This window comes from Arabidopsis thaliana, chromosome 5, assembly GCF_000001735.4.
Source record: "Arabidopsis thaliana chromosome 5, partial sequence".
NCBI classification, from domain to species: domain Eukaryota; kingdom Viridiplantae; phylum Streptophyta; class Magnoliopsida; order Brassicales; family Brassicaceae; genus Arabidopsis; species Arabidopsis thaliana.
In genome coordinates, this window is record NC_003076.8 from 6,288,638 (window position 1) to 6,310,033 (window position 21,396).

Here is a 21,396-nt window from a genome sequence, read left to right on the forward strand (position 1 = left end):
GTGGAAATATCGGAAATTTTCGTATGAATGACACAAATATATCGTTTGTCCTCTTATATAAGGGAAAACTACCTCCTTTTAGGACAAACTCCTTCATTGGCACATCTCTGGCAAATTGGCAATTCCAAAAGAATCATAAAGTTTAGATCTTCCGAGTTTGACTTCTCAGCTTCTCGCTTTTTCTTTTCTTTTCTTTGTTGCGACTTATCTTCTTCATTTGCTTATAAAAGTCGAATCTTCTTATTCATCATTACATTGTTACACGCTATGAATATTTTATGGTTTTATGCTATGCATATTTAAATGTATCACGCGATATATGAGAGTATAGTTTAGTAATAGTTAATATCATCGATGTATTATTATCCAAATTGTATACTACATGTTGATATATATATATCAATAAGCTAATGGTTGGCATGCCTAGATTTAATTTATGTTTAAGTCTTCTATTTATGTAGTCCATACATATTATTAATTTGTAATGTGAATCCTTCACCATTTCACATTCGAAAAAATAAATATCATCACATAAGACAACGACTTTCACTGCTTTATTATTAAAAAAGACCGAAAATAAAATTAGAAGAAACGGGTCACAGAAAATCATAATTTTACCGATCGATTTTATTAGACAAATGTATTAAAAAGGACAGCTAATTAATACAACATTGGACATGTCATCCGCCATCGGTGGACTTCCAACAATAACCGATCACGTCACATGGTATTGTCGTCGTGTTTTCCACGTGATTATTGAAGCCAACACTCTCTTCTTTTGGTAAACCTGTTGGAGAAAATCAAGTCAAACAAAAAATATGTCGTAGAGAACCTTTTAAATTAAAGATACACACACATACACACCCATAAGAGCATCTTCATTAGATAAAAATTGATAAATGTCTTTAGTATTAATAAGTAATAAAAATTAAAAACACTTCTTTTATTATGTATCTAAAATGTCTCCAGAAAAACACAAATTTCAGTTTAAAAACACTTATTATTTTGTTATTATCATTTTTATTACTATTATATTTAGAGACACTCACAAACAAATAATCACTAATGTAGATGGTCTAACACTTTCGTGATTACACATTTCTCGAAACATTTCTTGTTTTCTCTCGTTATTTAAATCTAATTAAAAATTTGTATTAATCACAAGTTGTGATTGTTTATTACTACTCTCTTTGATGACGGATCCGAATCTTTTTCTCGTTTGACTTGGGAAATAATATTTAGAAGAAAATGTGATCAGAAGTTGGAAAATATAAACTAAAACACTACAAATATTATTTTGACAGCATTCGTCTTGTTTTAGTTGTAAATGAAATCACGGTCGAATAAGAAATATAATACAAACATGTTTCCCACGTAAAAGATAAGATATCTATATTCGTGCACACATATGTTTCGAACTACCTTGAAAAACATGCTCCCATTTTCTTCTATTATTTGCTATAAAAGCTAACTAAAGTGATGGACGTATTAACTAATTCATTATAAAAATTAGCAAAGAAAACACTAATTCATTATAGTTTAGTCGTTGAATGGTTAGTTTGTAGGTACATAAATTCATGTAATTCCAACTATCTTATCCATAAACAAGAATTACTTAGATGATGTCGCTAATGACGTGATTTAACCCAAAAAAGAAAAGAAAAAACGTTATGCACGTATTATAATGAACAATTATTGAGAAGCAAAAAGAATATGGACCGGAATATTAAAAGAAGTAGTAAGAAAAATAAAAACCTCACTAGTCACAATAAAAAAAAAGTAGGGAACGTTCAAGACACATTCGAAGGAAGTTGACTTCAAGTTTTTCCGTATATTTCATTTTATATACCTAATTTAGATGTCATTTTTTCTTTTTTTTTTATTATCGATTCTGGTCCCTAGTCGCCAACCATTTCTCTTTTTTCTTTTTTTCGTCTCTCTCTGCATCTGCACGTCTGTTTTATCTTTTCTTGATCTTTGTTTTCCTGTAAACTTATCACAGAACTATTTATGTAAGCCAAGAGATTTTTAAGTTTTTAAGCTGCTCATAACAGAAAGTTCTGAAGAACAAGAAGACGTTGAAAAAAGAAAAAGAAATCTTATATTTTGCTATATTGGCTTTTTGTCTAATTTGTAAGGCTTTGATGTAACAGTCTCTCTCTCTCCTTTGAGCTGATTCGTCACTTGTCCATAAACAAAGGAACCCACCTTCCTCATTCTTCTTACCTATTCCTTCTCTTTGGTTTGGACATTTGATTCTAGTTTATGTAATGGTTTCTTGATCTGATTTTTCTGGGTCTCTTGCCATTTGGTGAAACAGATCTTGGGTTTTGTTTCAGATTCAGACAGGAAAATAATCACCAATCTTTCTGACATCTTCTTAAGATGTTGACGAGCCCTACTTTGAAGAGTTTATGGTTCTTGTTCACTATTCTTGGACTCTTAGGACAAAACCTCCCTTGTGTTCTGTCTAGTTCACACCGTATTCTAGTGGATACAGATGTCGACACAGACGATTTATTCGCTATACTCTACCTCCTGAAACTCAACAAATCAGAATTTGATCTAGTCGTAAGCTCACTACTACTTTTTCTACAATCCACACTCTAATTCTTCAACTTTGTTTTAATGCTCTGTTTTTGAAACAGGGGATTACACTGAGTGCAAATGCATGGACAAACGCAGGACACGCCGTGAATCAAGTGTATGATTTATTGCACATGATGGATCGTGACGATATCCCCGTTGGTGTCGGCGGCGAAGGTGGGATTAGCGACGACGGTACTATTCACTCTGACGTCGGTGGTTATTTTCCCATCATCGAACAGGTTTCTTCTTATATATTCTTCTTATTTGTTTTCTTGAATAAGTTTTGATATTAGTTTGGTTTTGAAAATGTAAAAAAAAATTGGTGTGCTTAGGGGATGACAACAACAGGGGAATGTAGATACAGACAAGCCATTCCTAAAGGTCTTGGAGGCCTTCTCGACATAGACTCCAATTATGGATTTCGTAAACAGTTTCTTCCTCAGGTATTTATTAAATTTTGACTTATGTATACGTAAAACAGAAAATTTTGACTTATCGTAGTAACAACTATATACTTACTATAATCGCGTCGGTTATCTAAAGAAGTATAATAGCTTCATTTTATATCATATAGATCGCATGATCCCATCGCACCAACTAAGCTACTTTTAATTGCAACCACCATTTAGAATCCTTTATACATTGTGGAGGGTTTTGTGTAGACAGACATTTGTGTTGGTATCTCTTCGGCTCCACGTGTCGTGAGAAATTAGAATCATTGTAATGGTGGGATTCCAATTGAAGTAGCTGACTTTGTACATCCAAACACTTGTCGGCAACTTATAAGATTCCGATATATAGTAGTGAGACATATAATTGGAGCTTTAGGATTGGTCTTGTCGTGATATTCCATATACAAAAAACATAAAAATAATAATTGGATTCTCTGAACATCTTTATCTAGCCTTTATCCAGTTTTTATTTTTGTTTTTTAAATGTTATCACAATTTCTTAAAACTTTTCAAATAATTTGAACGTCTAAGATTAAGAATCTGTTTTTTTTTATATAAAAATAATATAAATCCGTGTTAGTTCAAAATTAAAAAAACAAATAACAAAAAAAAGAGCAAAAATGCTTAAAATATCGGTATAGTAGCGAAGAATCGATTTAGTTTGTGATGTTTTTATATATTTCACAAGTGTAATTTTATATCGAATTAAATATTTAAAAGACGGGTTTTGACTTCTTGTGGTTGGTTATGTTTTTGTGGGAAAACAGGGGAACAGAAGATACACTCCTCTCCAACAACCAACGGCACAAAAAGTGATCGTCGACAAAATTTCCGAAGGTCCAACCACCGTAATCCTTCTCGGATCCCACACCAATTTTGCACTCTTCTTGATGTCAAATCCTCACTTGAAACACAACATCCAACACATCTACATCATGGGCGGTGGTGTCCGATCACAAAACCCCACCGGCTGTTGTCCGGCGAACTCCACGGTGGCGGAATGTCAACCACGACAGTGCGGGAACCGTGGAAACTTGTTCACAGATTATACAAGTAATCCTTACTCTGAATTCAACATCTTCGCTGATCCTTTCGCTGCTTACCAGGTTCATTCTCCTACTCTTTTATCTTCTCTCAACTCTCAAGGATTTGTTTGGTTTATAAACTATCTTTTTTTTAAGTCTAAATAATGTTTTATAAAAATAAATATGACATTTGTCTTAGGTCTTTCAAAACAAGACATGACATGTGTTTTATTACAGGTGTTTCATTCAGGTGTTCCAGTGACTCTGGTTCCTCTAGATGCAACCAACACTATTCCGATCAACCAGAAGTTCTTTGAGACATTCGAGAATAATTACCAGAGAACATACGAAGCTCAATACGTTTTCTTATCTCTGAAAATCGCCAGAGACACTTGGTTCGACGATGAATTCTACAAGGTAACTTTTATGAATCCATTTCCCCAAACTTAAAATAAATCAAGAATGTTTCTTTTCTTTTTTGATTTTTTTTGGTGATATTCTTCAGAGCTACTTCATGTGGGATTCTTTCACGGCTGGTGTTGCAGTCTCAATCATGAGAAACTCTGCTAATAAGAACAACAAAAATGGTGAGAACGATTTCGCGGAGATGGAGTATATGAACATAACCGTTGTTACTTCAAACAAACCTTATGGAAGATCAGATGGCTCAAATCCATTCTTTGATAATAGAAGAACTCCAAAATTTAACCTAGCCCTTGGAGGAGTTCACAGTGGTCATGTTCAGACGGGTTTGCGAGATCCAACTTGCTTACCGAAAAGCGGAATAGGAAGAGGAAAGTGTAAGGTTTGTGTTTCCTTCATATACCATATTCTTTTTGTAATCTGATTTGGTTTTGTTTCAGAGTAAACAATACAATTTTAACCTCTATTAATTAGGATGGTTACACACAAGAGATCTCTGGTTCTGATTCTGTTCGTGTTCTTGTTGCGACACGAGCTAAACCCAACATAAACATCAAAAGTAAACTTGACAGAGAATTCTATGTTGATTTCCTGGAAGTAAGTTTTCATATTCTCAGACAAATGACAAATCTAAGCTGAAAAAAGTTACATATCAAACGTTTTATTTGTTTGTTTGATATAACGGAGTTGTTTACATAATGAACAGGTTTTGAATAGACCTGAAGAAACAGGGAGATTTAACTTTTCATCTCAGTTTCCATACTACAAAGAAGAATTGTTTAGACCAGATCTTAGCAAAACACGTCCCGGAAAGCCTGTTGTTTTCGATATGGACATGAGCGCCGGAGATTTCCTCTCTCTCTTCTACCTCCTCAAAGTTCCGGTGGATAAAATCGATTTGAAGGTATGATTTTACAGAGATCTAGCTAATCCGTGTTGCAAAACTATTGTGTAACAAATAACTCAGATTGCAACGGTTGCTTATTGCACAAGTAACTAGGCTTGCTACACAAGTAACTAGGTGAATATGCTGTTTTCTTCAATATCCTAACACCCCCTCTCTCTTGACTCGCAAGGCTATTATTGTGAGCCCAACCGGTTGGGCTAATGCAGCAACAATAGACGTGGTCTATGATCTGCTTCATATGATGGGTCGGGACGATATTCCAGTGGGCTTGGGAGACATGTTGGCATTGAACCAATCCGACCCGATTTTTCCACCGGTTGGAGGTTGCAAGTACGTCAAGGCTATTCCACGAGGCTGTGGCGGATTTCTGGATTCCGACACTCTCTACGGTCTTGCTCGTGACCTTCCGAGAAGCCCTCGCAGGTATGTTTGTGTATATGAGTAATGTGAAAATATCTTAAGAATATGTTATATTTATACAATGCTATGATACGATCAGTTTAAGCAATATATATCTACATTTTGATGCAGATACACTGCAGAGAATTCAGTGACACATGGAGCTCCCAGGGACACTGATAGGCCTGAACTCCGACAACCTCTGGCTATTGAAGTTTGGCAAAATCTGACCAAATCTGGTAATGGAGTGTCTAAGATCACTGTACTAACCAATGGACCGTTAACTAACTTAGCCAAGATTATCTCATCAGATAAAAAATCATCCTCACTAATCAAGGCAAGAACAATCTGACAATATATTTGATAAATTCAATTAAGATCCTAGACTTAATAGATGGCTTCTGTTGTAAATTGCAGGAAGTTTACATCGTGGGTGGACATATAAACCGTGAGAAATCAGACAAAGGGAACATTTTCACGATTCCTTCAAATGCATATGCTGAATTCAATATGTTTCTTGATCCTTTAGCAGCTAAGACCGTTCTTGAATCCGCTCTAAACATCACACTCGTCCCTCTAGCAACACAACACAAGTTGAGTTCTTTCCAAACAATGCTTGATAGACTCTATTCCTCGACGAAAACACCAGAAGCTCGGTTTGTGAAACGGTTGCTTGTAAGATTGCAAGCTCTTCATCAGAAACACAGGAGATACACGCACATCGTAAAGCTTCCTTTCTCATTATGTTTCATCTTAAGACTAATATGATTTTTGCCTTGATTTAAAAACACGCAAAAGCAAAAAAAACAATCAAGAACCTCGTCTGGTTTTCAAACTCACCCTAAATTGTTGGTACAGGACATGTTCTTAGGGGAAGTTCTTGGAGCAGTTCTTTTGGGAGGCGATGACGCTTCACTGAAGCCGAAAATGAGAGCCGAGCACATAAAAGTGATCGCGGAAGGGGATGAATCGAGAGATGGTAAGATATTGATCGATAAACTGCGCGGCAAACAAATAAAGATACTCGAAAGAGTAGACCTAATAAGCATCTCTGAGAGTTTTGCTTCTAGACTCGATGATAAGAAACAATCTGCAGTAATAGGAAGCTTTGAAGAACAAAAGAAGATATGGAGCACACCACCAAGCTGACTGTTCAATAATATGATTATATTATGTAAAATAATTACCAGATTATTTTATATTCATTTCTGTTTCATTTGACTGTTTTCTTATAGTTATCCTTTTTCGTAGGATGATCATTTTCTATTCATTTGTGTTTTTTTTACTGTTTTCTTTTCACAATTTCTATCCAATTTTTAAGGCGACAAGCCAAATTGTATTACGTGTTTGATGACGGACTACATGATTAGTTCTAAATTAAAAAAAAATAAAAAAAAAATATCAACAAAATAAAATTATATAACCATATTATAATATTTTTTTGTCTGATAAAGATATCTTATATAATAAGATAAGGTTTTTTTCTAACTTTTCCTCCTATTGCGACATTTGACACTCTGTTTAGGTGACATTTGTCGTCCTTAATAGTAATTTGGTTTCTTTAAATTTATTTGAATTCATTATTTTAATAGCTTATGACAAACATTTAATTCCAAAAAATTATGCTATCCTATTGGTACATTTGACATGTACTTTAAACTGAAATTTTAATTATTATCTACATAATGTCAAATAACTTATTTACAATTTGCTGATTTTAATTATTTAATTTCTTAAAGACTCTTTTCTGATCATTTAGAATAAAAATAAAGATTAGTTTATTTTACTATAACCTAATATAACCCATACTCCAGCAATATAATTTACAGGAATTATTGGATTTAGTATAATAAGGTGTTGGTAAATGAGTTTCTAACTTCTCTGGCAGCAAATTAAATTATAATTAAGAAATAGTAACATGCACTAATTAAGAAATAGTAACGTGCAAATGATTTTTTTTCCCTGGAATTAATTACCCAAATAAAACCCACAAATGAATTTACTACTACAATATATGTAACGTCAAATAATCCAATTAATGCATTAGGCACAACAATAACCATAATTAATCCAATTTATTCAAAACATTAAATACAATTAATTCACAAAAAAGTAAGCTAAATCTGCTTCTATATATATTGAAGTTCTTCTTTTCTTTTCACTAAAGAGTCATACCCATATGAGAAGCTAAAACAAGCTATTGTTAGAAAAATTGGTGTTCAATATACTTTTTTAATTGATTTTTTTTTATTTTCTCTCTTTATTTTATTCTATCCTCCACTTAAAAAAAATGGTGTTCCAAGTTAGTTTGTTTGTAGTTTTCTATGCTCTTCGAGTTATGTTTAATTGGTGGTAATGTTGAAGTATAATTTGAGGATTGTCCAACAATAAAAATAATATAAAAATGAGATGAGAGATGCTATTTCTCATATAACAATTGTCAAAACAATAACTTCCATGTCAAGCTTTGTTATTATATTGTCTTACAATTAGTTTGAATAAAAGTCAAAAATAACAACAAAGTGAAACATTGAAGTTAGTCATATAGTTGAAATGATTCTTTTATAATCTGTTCAATTTATAGAAGGCAATCGTGACAAAGTTCTGGAAAACAAACATTAGAAAAACTATCAGAACCAAAATATAAACAAATGGAGAAAGTATAAAGGTTGCAAGAGTACCCCTAATATGTTTCCTTTTAACATTACCAAAATTTCCAAGAGCACAAAAACTGATTAATCGTCACCAAAAATTGATAAACATCGAATGGATACTTCTTGAAAACTTCTCATTATTTGATTTTGAAGACTTCAAAAATTAAAATATATGTTTCTTATAGTTGGCAAGACGAACCTATAGATGAGGCTGTTAAACCGTCAAAACTGTCGAAAAGTTGAAGTCGAATTACAATCGACTAATATACGGTTAGAAGTAGCCTAAAACACAACAGTTTTTACGAACATTTGGCTTTTGATTTGAGTGAGAAAGACTTAAAAACTCGCACAACCGAAAAACTTGCTTGAGTGTTGTTGGTGGTGGGGCGAATCATGAAACGTCAAAAACATCTACATCAAATTTTGGCCAAAATTTTACGAGTGTAAAAGAAATATATTTTCAACTAAACATGACAAACTCAACCACATAGATTATGCTAGAAGTACAAGAGCCAAAGCATCTCTGTTTCAAATCCGATGAATAAAGGCAATAAAACGGAACTCAATGCATGACTAGAATTAAAATTGGCAAGATGAGGAACAAAACCTCTCAAACTAAAAGCAAAAGAACAAGTATTAGTGAGAGGCTCCGATCAACAGTCGAATAAAATACCACGATCAAATGTTTCAAAAAAATAGAACAAAAGAGACTTAAAAGAAAAAAAATGTTACTATGTGGAATCATTCAAGTATTTTTTTTCTAAAAATTTAATAATTTGATTTAATTCAGAATTTTAATTTTTGTGAACAGAAACATTTTCTTATTAAGAAAAATAATACAAATTGTTCAATAGGTTTTTTATCAGAATGTTGGATTTTTTAATTAGTACAATCATGCATTAATTTGAGATATATATCTAAGTAGGTGATATAATATGTGTATAGTAAAGTCTAATTTTAAAAAATGACAAAAAGTTGTCAATTGTGTAAATGCATACAACTATCGTCACTTTTGTCTTGGCTTATTAAAAAAACAAAAAAAAAAACATGTTAAAACAATTTATTTTGAAAAATCATTTCATTCTATTTTTAAAAATAGACTTAAGTTATTCTCACGCATCGGGTGGGTCGTCTTCTAGTATAATCATATTATTAAGATTAGTTACTTCAAAAGCGTGAAGTTATTAAGATTAGTTACCTCTTTTTGTCCGTGTCTTATGTAGACAGATCATGTGTTTTGTTTTAAATTCAGACAAGAAACAGAATTCTCTTAGTTTCTTCTTCTTCTTCTTCCTCGTGATGTTGAGTCCACGAAGGTTCATTCTAGTCGTCACCATTCTTGGACTCTTAGGTCATAACCTCACACATGTTCTGAATAGCCCACACCGTATTCTCTTGGACACAGATGTCGACACAGACGATTTCATCGCTCTCTTGTACCTCTTGAAGCTCAACAAAACAGAATTCGATCTAGTCGTGAGCCTTAGCACATTACTTATCCAACATCCACACTTTGTTCTTCAACTTTTCTTTAACTTCGGTTTCGTTATGCTCTGTTTTTTGAAACAGGGGATCACATTAAGTGCCAATTCTTGGACAAACGCAGGACATGGAGTGAATCATATATACGACATTCTTTACATGATGGGTCGTGACGATATCACCGTTGGTGTTGGAGGAGAAGGTGGGATTCTCGAAGATGGTACTATTCTTCCTGACGTCGGTGATTATCTTCCGATCATCGAACAGGTTCTTCTTCATTCTCTCAGCTTCTGACATATACAATTGGTTTTGCTTCAGGTGAGGATTTTGAACATGCTCATTTTTTGAAACTACAATAAATGATTTGTGGTGTTCACCTTGGTAACAGTATGTCCAATATGAATGAAATATACAAAAAGTTATAAGAAAATATGAAGAGAAATAAAACATAGAAGAAGAATTAAGAACAGAGTAAAAAATCGATTGGTAATAAATAGAGAATGTTGAATAGTTTTTTTCACTTTTTAAAAGCTTATATGCATACTTATTCCTTTTCTCTCTACTCTTATGATGATATCTAGGGATGTTAAAGACTAAAGACAAAAAAGGGATCAAACTAAAGTGATCAGAAAATACTTAACTGAAACAGAATTGTTTATAACTACAACGGTATCGTCATTTTTCGTAGCAAACAACCGAAACTAAATCTAACTAAAATAGTGCATACAATCGAATTGACCCAAAACATAAACCAATGCTTTAAAAAAAAAAAAAAGTTAGATCTAATTATAGTGGAAGAATTTATTACATATAGTTATTTTCACTTTTAAAATTTTGTTTTTGATTTCAGGGGATGACAACAGCAGGAGGATGCAGATACAGACAATCCATTCCAAAAGGTCGTATACAAAAGATTGACTCCAATTATGGATTTCGTAAACATTTTCTTCCTCAGGTATCTTATTTTCAACTATTATCAAGAGGAATTTATCACACACAAAAATAAATGAAATTTTTATCAAAATCAATTAAGTCTAGAGGTCTCTTTTATTTAGTTTCTTTAAAAATTGTTTAGTTAGGCCACACATTGGTGGAGACAAAACAAGTGTTGATCTTCAGACATATTTCTATGTCAAAGATGTTTGTTAGTCCAGTGGTTCATCCTATGTTTTGCCATTTTCATCAAAAAAATGATCAATAAGTAGAATATGATATGTCAACAAATAAATTTACGTAAGCAAAATTTGTAGATAAAAACATCAAAAAAAATGTTTTTCTGATTAGTTCTCTTTTGGTGGGAAAACAGGGGAACCGAAGATACACTCCTCTCGAGCAACCAACGGCACAAAAAGTAATCGTCGACAAAGTTTCTGAAGGTCCAATCAGCATCTTCGTGATCGGTTCTCACACCAATCTAGCTCTCTTCATGATGTCAAATCCTCACCTCAAACATAACATCCAACACATTTACGTTATGGGTGGTAGTGTACGCTGTCAAAACCCTAACGGATTCTGCGGAAACTTGTTCACAGATTATACAAGTAATCCTTACGCTGAATTCAACATCTTCACCGATCCTTTTGCTGCTTACCAGGTGTTAAGATCAATCAAAGATATTATAGTGATGTGTTTTGGTTTCTTTAATGTTGTTTAATAGTTATGTGTTATGTGTTCATTACAGGTTTTTCATTCAGGTGTTCCGATTACTATGGTTCCTTTAGATGCAACCAATACAATACCAATTAACAAAAAGTTCTTTGAGACATTCGAGAAGAATCAAAGAACATACGAAGCTCAATACATTTTCTCGTCTCTGAAAATCATCAGAGACACTTTGTTACCCGGAAATTTTTTTTTTTTTTTTTGGTTTTAATGTTAAGATTTATACCAAAGAAGAGTTCCAAACTTACAACCGAACTACACAAAATAAAACCCAATAACACAGGAACAGACAGACAAGAATAGATTACACTGGATAAGAAAATCTAGAGAAGTAAAACTGAAGAAGAGAAGGGGAGCGCAAGTCAGCCGAGGGAAAAGACAAAAGACGATTCCGCATAGTCCGATCAATTGCCAAACGGAGAGAGGAGGCCGAGGATGAGATGGAGGTGAAGATCCGAGCGTTGCGTTCTTTCCAAACATGGTAGACTGCCGATTGGAGGAGAAGCTTGAGGATGGTGGTGGAATGAGATCGGAGAGGCAATTGTAGAATCCAGGACGAAGCAGCAGGCAGCCCAAAAGGAGGAGATGGCCGAAACTTCGAAGCAAAGAACTCCCAAATTGCCAAAGAGAAGGAGCACTCAAAGAAGAGATGTGCATGAGTTTCATCCCCATTTGAGCAAAGAACCCAAGAGGAGGGAATATTCATGCCCCAACCTCTCAGTCGATCTCTCGTGGGCAGCCTTTCAAGAAAACTCATCCAAGTGATAAGAGAGAACCGAGGGATGTACTCTTTAAACCAAACAACTTTTGCCCATGGAACAGTGGGTGAGTGAACCCGAATCTGTTCCCAAGTGTCACGAGAAGAGAAAGAAGGTAGATACGAACCTGCAGCGTTACGCCATAGGAAAGAGTCTTGTCCCCTACTTTCATGAGGCACAGGGGCCATCGTAAGAGCAGCCAAGAAAAGCTGCGAATTATCAGATCTTGCAGCTGGCAAGAACCAATCCCCATTTCTTGAAGCTTCAACTACGCGAGCATCTTGCCTTATACGAAGTTGTCGAGGACCAGCCGCTCCAAGAAAAGTTAAAAGCTGTCCAAAATCCGTCCAGGCATCATACCAGAAAGAGGCGGATTCACCATTACCCATATCACACCTCATGAACTCCACAATGGAAGGTTTCAGCTGAATCATACTCTTGATAGTCTTAGAGAGCCTATTTGAAACCTCCAGCATCCAATAGCTCTTTCGTTACCCGGAAATTTCTATACGGTACGTAACACTTTTGTTACTCATTTTTGTTTTCTTTAGAATCCATCAAGATGTTTGAAAAACGTTGTCTAAAAGTTATCAAGTTGATTTGAATTGTTTCCAGCACTTCTTTATGTGGGATTCTTTCACAGCTGGTGTTGCAGTTTCGATCATGAGAAACTCTGCTAGTAGTAATAAGAACAACAATAAAGGTCAGAATGATTTCGCGGAGATGGAGTATATGAACATAACCGTTGTTACTTCAAACGAACCTTATGGATTATTCGACAGTTCAAATCCATTCTTTTATAAAAGAAGAACTCCAAAGTTTAACCTAACCCTTGGAGGAGTTCACAGTGGCCATGTTCAGAGGGGTTTGCGCGACCCAATCTGCATATCGACTAGCGGAAAAGGAAACTGCAGGGTAACACATGTTTTTCCCTAATCTTGTTTCAGTTTTAGAGTACACAATGCAATTACATTCTCTTTTATTTATTCTCATATTAGGATGGTTACACAAAAGAGACCTCCGGACCTGATTCAGTTCGTGTACTTGTCGCAACACGAGCTAAACCGAGCAAGAACTTGAATAGTGAACTGGATAGAGAATTTTATGATCATTTTTTGGAAGTAAGTTTTAATGTTCTCATGAGGACAATATGTCTGCCCTAGAAAAATATGACAGATCAAATGTTTCTTTTATGTTAATAGCATCTCCATCAGTGAGATTTCTTCTTGGTTTCTCAAAAAAATTTTTTTTAGTATTTTAATAAATATTAGTTATATAATTAAATTTTAATTAAAAAAAAATATTTTGATCAAATAAACAAGTGTCTTTACGAGTTTTTTTGGAGTTTTTCATTGAAAAACTCTCTTCGCTCTCTTTTTTACTTTTTGATTATATTTCATTTTTATATTAGATAGTTTCTCAATAAAAAATCATTGACGAAGATGATCTTATATAATGAACAGGTTTTGAATAGGCCTGAAGAAACGGGGAGGTTTCACTTTTCAACTCAGTTTCTGTATTACAGAGAAGAATTGTTCATAGCAGAACTTAATAACTCACGGCTGGGAGGAAAGCCTGTTGTTTTCGATATGGACATGAGCGCCGGAGATTTCCTCTCTCTCTTTTATCTCCTTAAAGTTCCAGTGGAAATCATAGATTTGAAGGTATTGTTTTGAAGGGGTTCAAACCATTTCTTGCTCCATAAGTTACTAGGTGAAAAAGTAACCCTAATAAAAATGGACATAATTATTGCTTTTTACACAAGTAACACTTCAGCTCTCTCATCATTCTGAATTCTCCAGGCGGTTATCGTGAGCCCAACCGGTTGGGCTAATACAGCGACAATTGATGTGGTCTACGATCTGCTGCATATGATGGGACGCGATGACATTCCGGTCGGTTTAGGAGATATGTTCGCCATTAACCAATCTGAACCGGTTTTTCCATCTGCTGGTGACTGCAAGTACGCCAAAGCGGTTCCACAAGGTTGTGGCGGTTTTCTTGATTCCGACACTCTCTATGGCCTTGCTCGTGACCTCCCAAGAAGCCCTCGCAGGTATGAGAACTCAGTGGCACATGGAGCTCCGAGCGACACTGATCGGCCTGAACTCCGACAACCTCTGGCCCTTGAAGTTTGGCAAAATCTGACCAAATCTGTTGATGAAGTGTCTAAGATCACCGTACTAACCAATGGACCATTAACTAGCTTAGCCAAAATCATCTCATCAGATAAAAACTCATCCTCAATAATCAAGGTATAAGAGCTTTCTGTTATTTTTTCTAATAAATTTCATCAAGATCCGATATTAATTAAGATGGCTTCTGACGTAAATTGCAGGAAGTTTACATCGTGGGTGGACATATAAGCCGTGGAAAATCAGACAAAGGGAACATATTCACAGTTCCTTCGAATTCCTACGCTGAATTCAATATGTTTCTTGATCCTTTAGCAGCTAAGACTGTTCTTGAATCCGGTCTAAACATCACACTCATCCCTCTAGCAACCCAACGCGAGTTTTCTTTCCAAGCAATGCTTAATAGACTCTATTCCTCGACGAAAACACCCGAAGCTCGGTTTGTGAAACGGCTGCTTACAAGATTGCAAGCTCTTCATCAGAAACAGAGGAGATACATGCACATGGTAAAGCCTACTCTTGTCATTCTGTTTCATCGTAAGACTAATATGATTTTGGCCTTGATTGTTTTCAAACACGCGAAGACAGAAAAACATTCAAGACCCTCGGCTAGTTTTCAAACTAACCCTACATTGTTGTTACAGGACATGTTCTTAGGGGAAATTCTTGGAGCAATTTTCTTGGGAGGAGATCACGCTTTATTGAAGCCGAAAATGCGAACTGAGTACATAAAAGTGATCGCTGAAGGAGATGAATCGAAAGATGGCCACATATTGATTGACAAACTGCGCGGAAAACAAATAAAGATACTCGAAAGAGTGGATTTGAGAGGCTGCTATGAGAGTTTTGCTTCTAGACTCGATGATAAGAAACAATCTGCAGTCATAGGAAGCTTTGAAGAACAAAGGATGAAATGGAACACACCACCAAGTTACAAACCTATAACCGCTCGAATATTTCACTGAACTTATGGTACAAAGCTCTTTTCCAGAGACGTTTATCAACGACAATAATACTCCACCAGAAGAAAAAGAGTGATATGTTAAATGGCAAGACATGCTACTGGATTGACAATACCAAGAAACACACATATTATATAACCTATTAAGTATTTGACTGAATCTATGTGTTTACATTATATTCTTTTCAGGAACAGTATAGTTTTACAGAACTCCCCTTAGAACAAATTTCATCAACGACAACAACTCTAAGAGAAACTCGGAAAAAAACAGAAAACTTTGAGAGTAAAGGCACATAATAAGACAAAGAAGAGGTAAAATAAAGTCTAGCAAGCCTTACAGCTTCGCCTGCAATAGCCAGGAAGCTCTGTAGTTCCAACCATGTACTCTGGATTCTTTGTGCATTCCCCAAGAACTGCCCATCTCTCACAGCTCTCGTTCATATCCGTGCAGTTTCCGCTTGGTGTCACGATCCTATCAAATGAGTCTACGTGGATCCACTTGGTTGCCGACCATTTCTCTCCTTCTATCACAGGACATCCACCGTGAAGGCTCAATGGGTCCGGGATTGCGTCTGGGTGGAGGTTGAAGAACAACAAAGCATCCCCTTTCCTTGGTTTCACTGATACCCATACAGCCACAGAAGATATTGAGTTTCAATAATAATAATCCATACATTATTGTTATCGGTTTTGTTTCTCACCAGCAATTCCTCTCTTGGCACAATCAGAAAGGTCTTCTTTATTTTCAGATAGTACTCGGCGAGAAGGTATCTGTAAAATCAGATCTTTATAAGAGAAAATGACCCAAGAGTGATCTTGTGGGGAAATGCTAAGCAAAAACTCATTGATAGCACTAACCTCTGCATCAGGGAATACAGTTTCTCCACCTTTCGTCACATTGGATAGATACATAAGAATTGTTGCCATGCGATGTCCACCACGGACAATGTTGACTTTGTCATGAAAGTAATCAAAGTGAGCATCGTATTTTTGGCCGTGCTCGTATCTCAATACCTGAATGTCTTCCCCGTTTTCTGTCACCACGAAAAGTAAAGGACTTAATGAAGACTATCTTCTGAAATCTTTCAAGAATCCAACATATTGAGCTTGTATTATTTTTCAATAATCTTAGTTGTGACCTTGTAAGAAATTCAGAGTGTATAGTACCTTTTGGAAGAAATGTCCAAGTGGAGATCTTATCTTCTATACCAGAAACAATGGGATCCTGTAATTCACCAAAGAAAACTTCAGGTGATAGAGTAACAACAGATCATGGTAATCACAAAAATGACACAACATTAACAGATCTGAGTCCAGAAAACTTCATAATTTGATTCCCATTCACACACAAAAACTTAATTTGTTAGCTAAGTAACAATCTAACATAATCATCAGATCCATTATTCAAAGGATAAATGTCACATATTGCTTAAGGGGCATAAGCTGGTTTAGAGCTGTAATCCACCACACATCAAAATCTGTCATTTGCAGAGCTAAGAAACACGATCCAGTTCCTACTTCGAATTAGGGATCTAACTCTACCAGCGAAATAAGGAATTAGGGAAGCAAACAAAGGAAAAATCGAACCTTTCCTTTGGAGATAAAGGTGCCAGAGCTGGTTCGAACCTCGCTGAATTTGCTCTCTCCACTATCATTATCAGCAACAGCAGATCTCTTCAGGCTCGCTTTTGCCTTTTCAATAGTCAATACATCGAAATTTAGAGTCTTTAGCAGAGAAAACAAAATAAAGTTTCCAAATTTAAGCTCAAAACCGAAGATGAATTGAAAACTCACAAGGGAGACCATATGATCACATTCCAATTCCGTGAGAAACCCTTCATACACAAACGCCCTGAACACAAGTAAAAAAAAAAAACGAATTTTTCAAAATTGTTAACATTCAAAGTTTTGAAATTTCCCAAAATCACTTTAGGGGTTTTGAGGAAACCTGGGTTTCGATGAAACCTGCTTGACTTTGGAAGGATTGACGAAGACGCTAGAAGAACTGATCAGAGAAGTGGAAGATTGAAGCAGGACGGAGAAGATAGCGAAGAACGAAATCAATAATCCACGTCGAGCCATCGATACCGCTTGGATCTAGATGTACAAGGAAAGGAGATCGGAAGAGAGTAAAAGTTTAATTATTTTTTTCCGGGAAAATAAAAGATGAGAGAGCTTTTCTCGGGAAAGTGTTCAACGGTGATGACAACTTTAAGCTCTACCTAACGATATAACGACAAAACGCATACGTCGCTTGCGTTTCGGTTCTTTCAGAACTTTGGCTCCGAACCGAATCGAACCGAACCGGCTCCTTCTTAATTAGCAGCTCTTTTAAGAAAATTTTACAGAAATTGTTTAAAGTGGAAACATTTGAAAAAGGATTATCTGAGAAATTTTGAAATGGCAGAATTTATTATATGTTTGTATTTTTTTTTCTTTTAGGTTTTATGAAACATTGTAATTTTTGGAGTTGAATTTTGATTTTTTTATATACTTTTTGTTATTTGGAGTAGAGTGGATCGAATAATTGTTGATACAAATATAGTAAAACGGTCTACGAATACCATAAAAATTCAGGATATCTGATCCGCGTCTATCCCTAAATAGTAGGTGAATACGAAACGAATAACAAAATTCATACTGTGAAAATAACAAAACGATAGTTTTAAGTCAAATATGGGGAAAAAGGAAAGAACACAACGTCATGATCATGATCAAATACATACACCATGGTACAATATATGTTAAGGCAATATTGAACTTTTTCAGTCCTTTTCTCTACTAACTTAATATCCAATCCTGATCGGATTCATCTCCAATCCTCAGCAGTCATACAAACTCTATAGTGAACAAATATATGGACTCAATGAAATGTTTGTCTTGCATTTAGCAAGTAGGACATTTCAGAATTAATCCTTAGATGTTCCGAGAACGGTCTCCATGTGTCGATTAATATCGTTTAAATATCTTGTCGAGTTGTATTCTTCGTTATCCAATAGTTCTTCAGAGTAAGTCCTCTGGAGTTTGGAGTTTTCTCGCTCTCTTAGCTTATCTAAGCTGCACTTGTCTCCCCTCAGAATCTCCACAACCTGTATATGTGACCAAATTAATCACCTGTATATGTAACTTGATGATGGAATTGAATATTTTGATATGCTTGCCTGGCTCATCTGAGGCCGGTTCATGGAGGTTTGATGTATACACAAGGAAGCTATGAAGACAAGACGGTCCAACTCTTCTACGTCGTAGTCATCTTCCAGAATCGGATCAACAAGTTGTTTGATCTTGTTCTCTTTGATCAATGGCTTAGCCTACAAAGACATAGATATGTTAGGGATTTCACAATGAAAAAAACAGATCAATTAGTTTTAAACCTTCTAGGATTTTGAAGAAAGTACGAGATAAGGATTCTATCTAGCTATGGTTGAAGAGGTAGCCACATCACATACCCACATGACAATGCTATGTTGTGAGCTGTCGAGGGCTTGTCTACCGGTAATGAGCTCGAGAAGCAGGACACCATAAGCATATACGTCTGTTTTCTCGTCTACTATCCCATGCATGAAAAACTCTGGCGGAAGGTAACTGATCGATGAACACATAAGAGATTATGTAAGATAGATATATATAAAACACATGATATTTGTGAATCAGTGTGTATGATCTTTAACAAAGAGAGAGATTCCAAACCCGAATGTTCCTTCAACTTTTGATACAGTATGGTGAGTCCATTGGTCTGGTAGCCATTTCGCTAGCCCGAAATCCGATATCTATAGTCAACATTTGTTCGAAAAAAATCAATAAATTACTTCAAAATAAATCTTTTTTCATAATAATAACTTCAAAAGACAATAAACTAGGGTATGAAGATCTTAGGTTTTTCTTAGTAATAATTACCTGAGCCTCAAAGTTCTGAGTGAGAAGAATGTTAGAAGCTTTAATGTCTTTATGAATGATTCTTCTCTGACAACCTTCATGGAGATAGTAGAGTCCCTCTGCTGTTCCCATCGCCACTTTGTATCTCATGCTCCAATTCAGTTTCTCCTTCGCCTCTACAAAATGGTACAAGGATATTTGTTTGGTTTTTGATCCAAATCATAGTTTGAGATGACATTGAAAACATCAAACAAAAGAGAATTATATATCACCGTAGAGCAAAGAAGCAAGGCTTCCATTAGGAGATAGCTCAAGAACAAGATGCATTCCTCCTTCAACACAATAACCAATAAGCTTAGCAATGTTTGGATGATCTACATGAACAATGATCCCTAGTTCGGACAGATAATCCATCGTCATCTCTTCTGCAGAACCTCTAGTCAACTTCTTTATCGCTACTATCTGCCCATCTGCCATTTGTCCCTTATACACCTCCGCATATCCTCCTTCTCCGATCAGATTTTCTGCCATAATATCCACATGTTTTCATGTTACATCACTGCATAAAATAGTATTTATCTATTGAAAATGTATAACAAGGGTTCTTTAGAGGTTTCCGGACCACGGCTGTAGTCATTTGTCGCGGTCTGAATATCTCGGAGAGAGAAGTTCCTCCAGGAGGGTTTGAAATAGAACAAGTGATCAGTGTCAAGAGCAGGTATAACGGGAACCATGTTGTCCCTTATGCGTTTGCTCTTCCGTCTGGTCAGTTTCGGAACTCCTTTGAGAGGTGTGAACGTGTTGAATGGCATTGCGGATGATCCTTTCTTAAGCAAACGGAAGAAACCTCTTCTCCAGTGACCGTTGTTGGGACCTCCAGACGAATGATGATGATGGTGATGGTGATGAGTTTCTGATGAGTCTGACGTGCTCACCACGGAAGATGAAGTTTCGGCTTCTATGCTCCTTAATAATTCATCGTCTGATTCCGATTTGATGGGGCAGAATGTTTTTACTTCTTCATCTCGACAGAATGATGATAAATCTGTTGCACAGAAAACGAAATTCATGCCAAGGACAAGGACAAGGACAATCTCAAGTCAATGAGATCTTTATAAAACCTAATTAATGATGATGCAGTTTTTAATAAATTACCATGAGAAGAGAAAGAATCAGAGAAGCCGGCTCGAGATCGTCTTGTAGAAGGAGTTAATTGTTTTCCACGATTGTCAACGTCTACATCGCTGAGTTTGTATATTTCCATATGAGATGACTTGTGAGACACGGTACATAATCATATACAAATCTTGTAGATGTTTCTGAAACAAACAGTATATCTTGTAGAAAAGATGAAAGAAAATTTACCAGGACGGAGACGAAGAAGACGACGTCGTGGAAGAGATAGTTTGTGACGATGAGTCTCGAAGGCCTTCCATGGATTGGAGACAAGAAATGAGACAAAAAAGGGAAAGAGAGAGAAAGAGAGAAGAGATCAAAGACTAAGGAAAGAGAGAGAGAAAGTAACCATGATCATTGGTTTTCTCTTACACCACCTCATCTTCTCTTCTTGTTATTAACTGAAAATCCGCCTCTTCTCTCTTTCTTAATCTTAGACGAAAGAAATATCCATTTTTGCATTTCAGACAGAAAATCGCCAGAGAATATTCTCCATAATTTGATCAAATGTTTTAAAATCCTAAATTTAGAATACTAACAGACTAATGTCTTTTTAGTTGTCAAATTGGAACAAAAATTTAAATCACCATTTTGCAACAAAAACAATGACATTTTCTTTGATATTCAAGAAAACAAAAATTGTTTGTTTGGTAGTTTATTCTCTATTGATTGTGATAGCTCCCACGTTGGTGGGTAACGCCACGTGTCACAGTGACCCGACAAAGGTTAGTGGAGCTGAAGTCATTTGAGACAACAATCTTTGTCTTTTGTTCAACTTCTACTCTTGGACTTATCTACATGTTGACCACTTATGCATGAGACTGAAAGCTTCTTCTTATACCAACTAAACGGGCCTGGGCTTTAGGTTAAAAAACTTTAAAAGCCCAAAAGAATAAA

General features: G+C 35.5%; 6 protein-coding genes across 7 annotated transcripts; 3 read left to right on the forward strand and 3 right to left on the reverse strand.

Moving 5' to 3' along the window:
• Nucleotides 1-1,720: 1,720 nt before the first annotated feature.
• Nucleotides 1,721-7,178, forward strand: NSH3 (inosine-uridine preferring nucleoside hydrolase family protein). Of its 2 annotated transcripts, NM_001343573.1 has the most exons (13): nucleotides 1,773-2,242; nucleotides 2,340-2,571; nucleotides 2,649-2,828; nucleotides 2,922-3,032; nucleotides 3,809-4,147; nucleotides 4,304-4,483; nucleotides 4,572-4,871; nucleotides 4,964-5,086; nucleotides 5,196-5,393; nucleotides 5,566-5,819; nucleotides 5,928-6,132; nucleotides 6,213-6,518; nucleotides 6,654-7,174. In NM_001343573.1, exons 2-13 carry the CDS (start codon nucleotides 2,386-2,388, stop codon nucleotides 6,942-6,944), a joined length of 2,673 nt encoding a protein of 890 aa, NP_001330199.1. In that variant the 5' UTR covers nucleotides 1,773-2,242; nucleotides 2,340-2,385; the 3' UTR covers nucleotides 6,945-7,174. The 2 variants fall into 2 exon arrangements, with proteins under 2 accessions (NP_197387.1, NP_001330199.1); NM_121891.4 differs by having other exon boundaries at nucleotides 1,721-2,571; nucleotides 6,654-7,178.
• A 2,570-nt stretch (nucleotides 7,179-9,748) lies between these two features.
• On the forward strand, nucleotides 9,749-11,652 carry NSH5 (Inosine-uridine preferring nucleoside hydrolase family protein; the record flags this gene model as incomplete). The annotated part of the gene is made up of 5 exons (NM_121892.1): nucleotides 9,749-9,925; nucleotides 10,019-10,198; nucleotides 10,782-10,886; nucleotides 11,238-11,525; nucleotides 11,626-11,652. The coding sequence occupies 5 exons, from the start codon at nucleotides 9,749-9,751 to the stop codon at nucleotides 11,650-11,652; spliced, it is 777 nt and encodes a 258-aa protein (NP_197388.1).
• Nucleotides 11,653-11,897: 245 nt separating this feature from the next.
• AT5G18880 (RNA-directed DNA polymerase (reverse transcriptase)-related family protein) lies at nucleotides 11,898-12,785 on the reverse strand (the record flags this gene model as incomplete). Its single annotated transcript, NM_121893.1, has 1 exon — nucleotides 11,898-12,785. The coding sequence occupies one exon, from the start codon at nucleotides 12,783-12,785 to the stop codon at nucleotides 11,898-11,900; it is 888 nt and encodes a 295-aa protein (NP_197389.1).
• A 229-nt stretch (nucleotides 12,786-13,014) lies between these two features.
• Nucleotides 13,015-15,451, forward strand: NSH4 (Inosine-uridine preferring nucleoside hydrolase family protein; the record flags this gene model as incomplete). Its single annotated transcript, NM_121894.1, has 6 exons — nucleotides 13,015-13,266; nucleotides 13,350-13,472; nucleotides 13,815-14,015; nucleotides 14,154-14,606; nucleotides 14,690-14,992; nucleotides 15,131-15,451. The coding sequence occupies 6 exons, from the start codon at nucleotides 13,015-13,017 to the stop codon at nucleotides 15,449-15,451; spliced, it is 1,653 nt and encodes a 550-aa protein (NP_197390.1).
• An 82-nt stretch (nucleotides 15,452-15,533) lies between these two features.
• On the reverse strand, nucleotides 15,534-17,653 carry AT5G18900 (2-oxoglutarate (2OG) and Fe(II)-dependent oxygenase superfamily protein). Its single transcript, NM_121895.4, has 7 exons — nucleotides 17,396-17,653; nucleotides 17,242-17,299; nucleotides 17,035-17,139; nucleotides 16,615-16,672; nucleotides 16,306-16,481; nucleotides 16,149-16,218; nucleotides 15,534-16,067 (listed from the first exon to the last, which is right to left on the reverse strand). Exons 1-7 carry the CDS (start codon nucleotides 17,527-17,529, stop codon nucleotides 15,772-15,774), a joined length of 897 nt encoding a protein of 298 aa, NP_197391.1. The 5' UTR covers nucleotides 17,530-17,653; the 3' UTR covers nucleotides 15,534-15,771.
• A 308-nt stretch (nucleotides 17,654-17,961) lies between these two features.
• Nucleotides 17,962-20,941, reverse strand: AT5G18910 (Protein kinase superfamily protein). Its single transcript, NM_121896.3, has 9 exons — nucleotides 20,689-20,941; nucleotides 20,479-20,567; nucleotides 19,946-20,368; nucleotides 19,596-19,847; nucleotides 19,345-19,499; nucleotides 19,138-19,217; nucleotides 18,897-19,032; nucleotides 18,609-18,758; nucleotides 17,962-18,536 (listed from the first exon to the last, which is right to left on the reverse strand). The coding sequence occupies exons 1-9, from the start codon at nucleotides 20,757-20,759 to the stop codon at nucleotides 18,357-18,359; spliced, it is 1,536 nt and encodes a 511-aa protein (NP_197392.2). The 5' UTR covers nucleotides 20,760-20,941; the 3' UTR covers nucleotides 17,962-18,356.
• Between the last annotated feature and the right edge of the window lie 455 nt (nucleotides 20,942-21,396).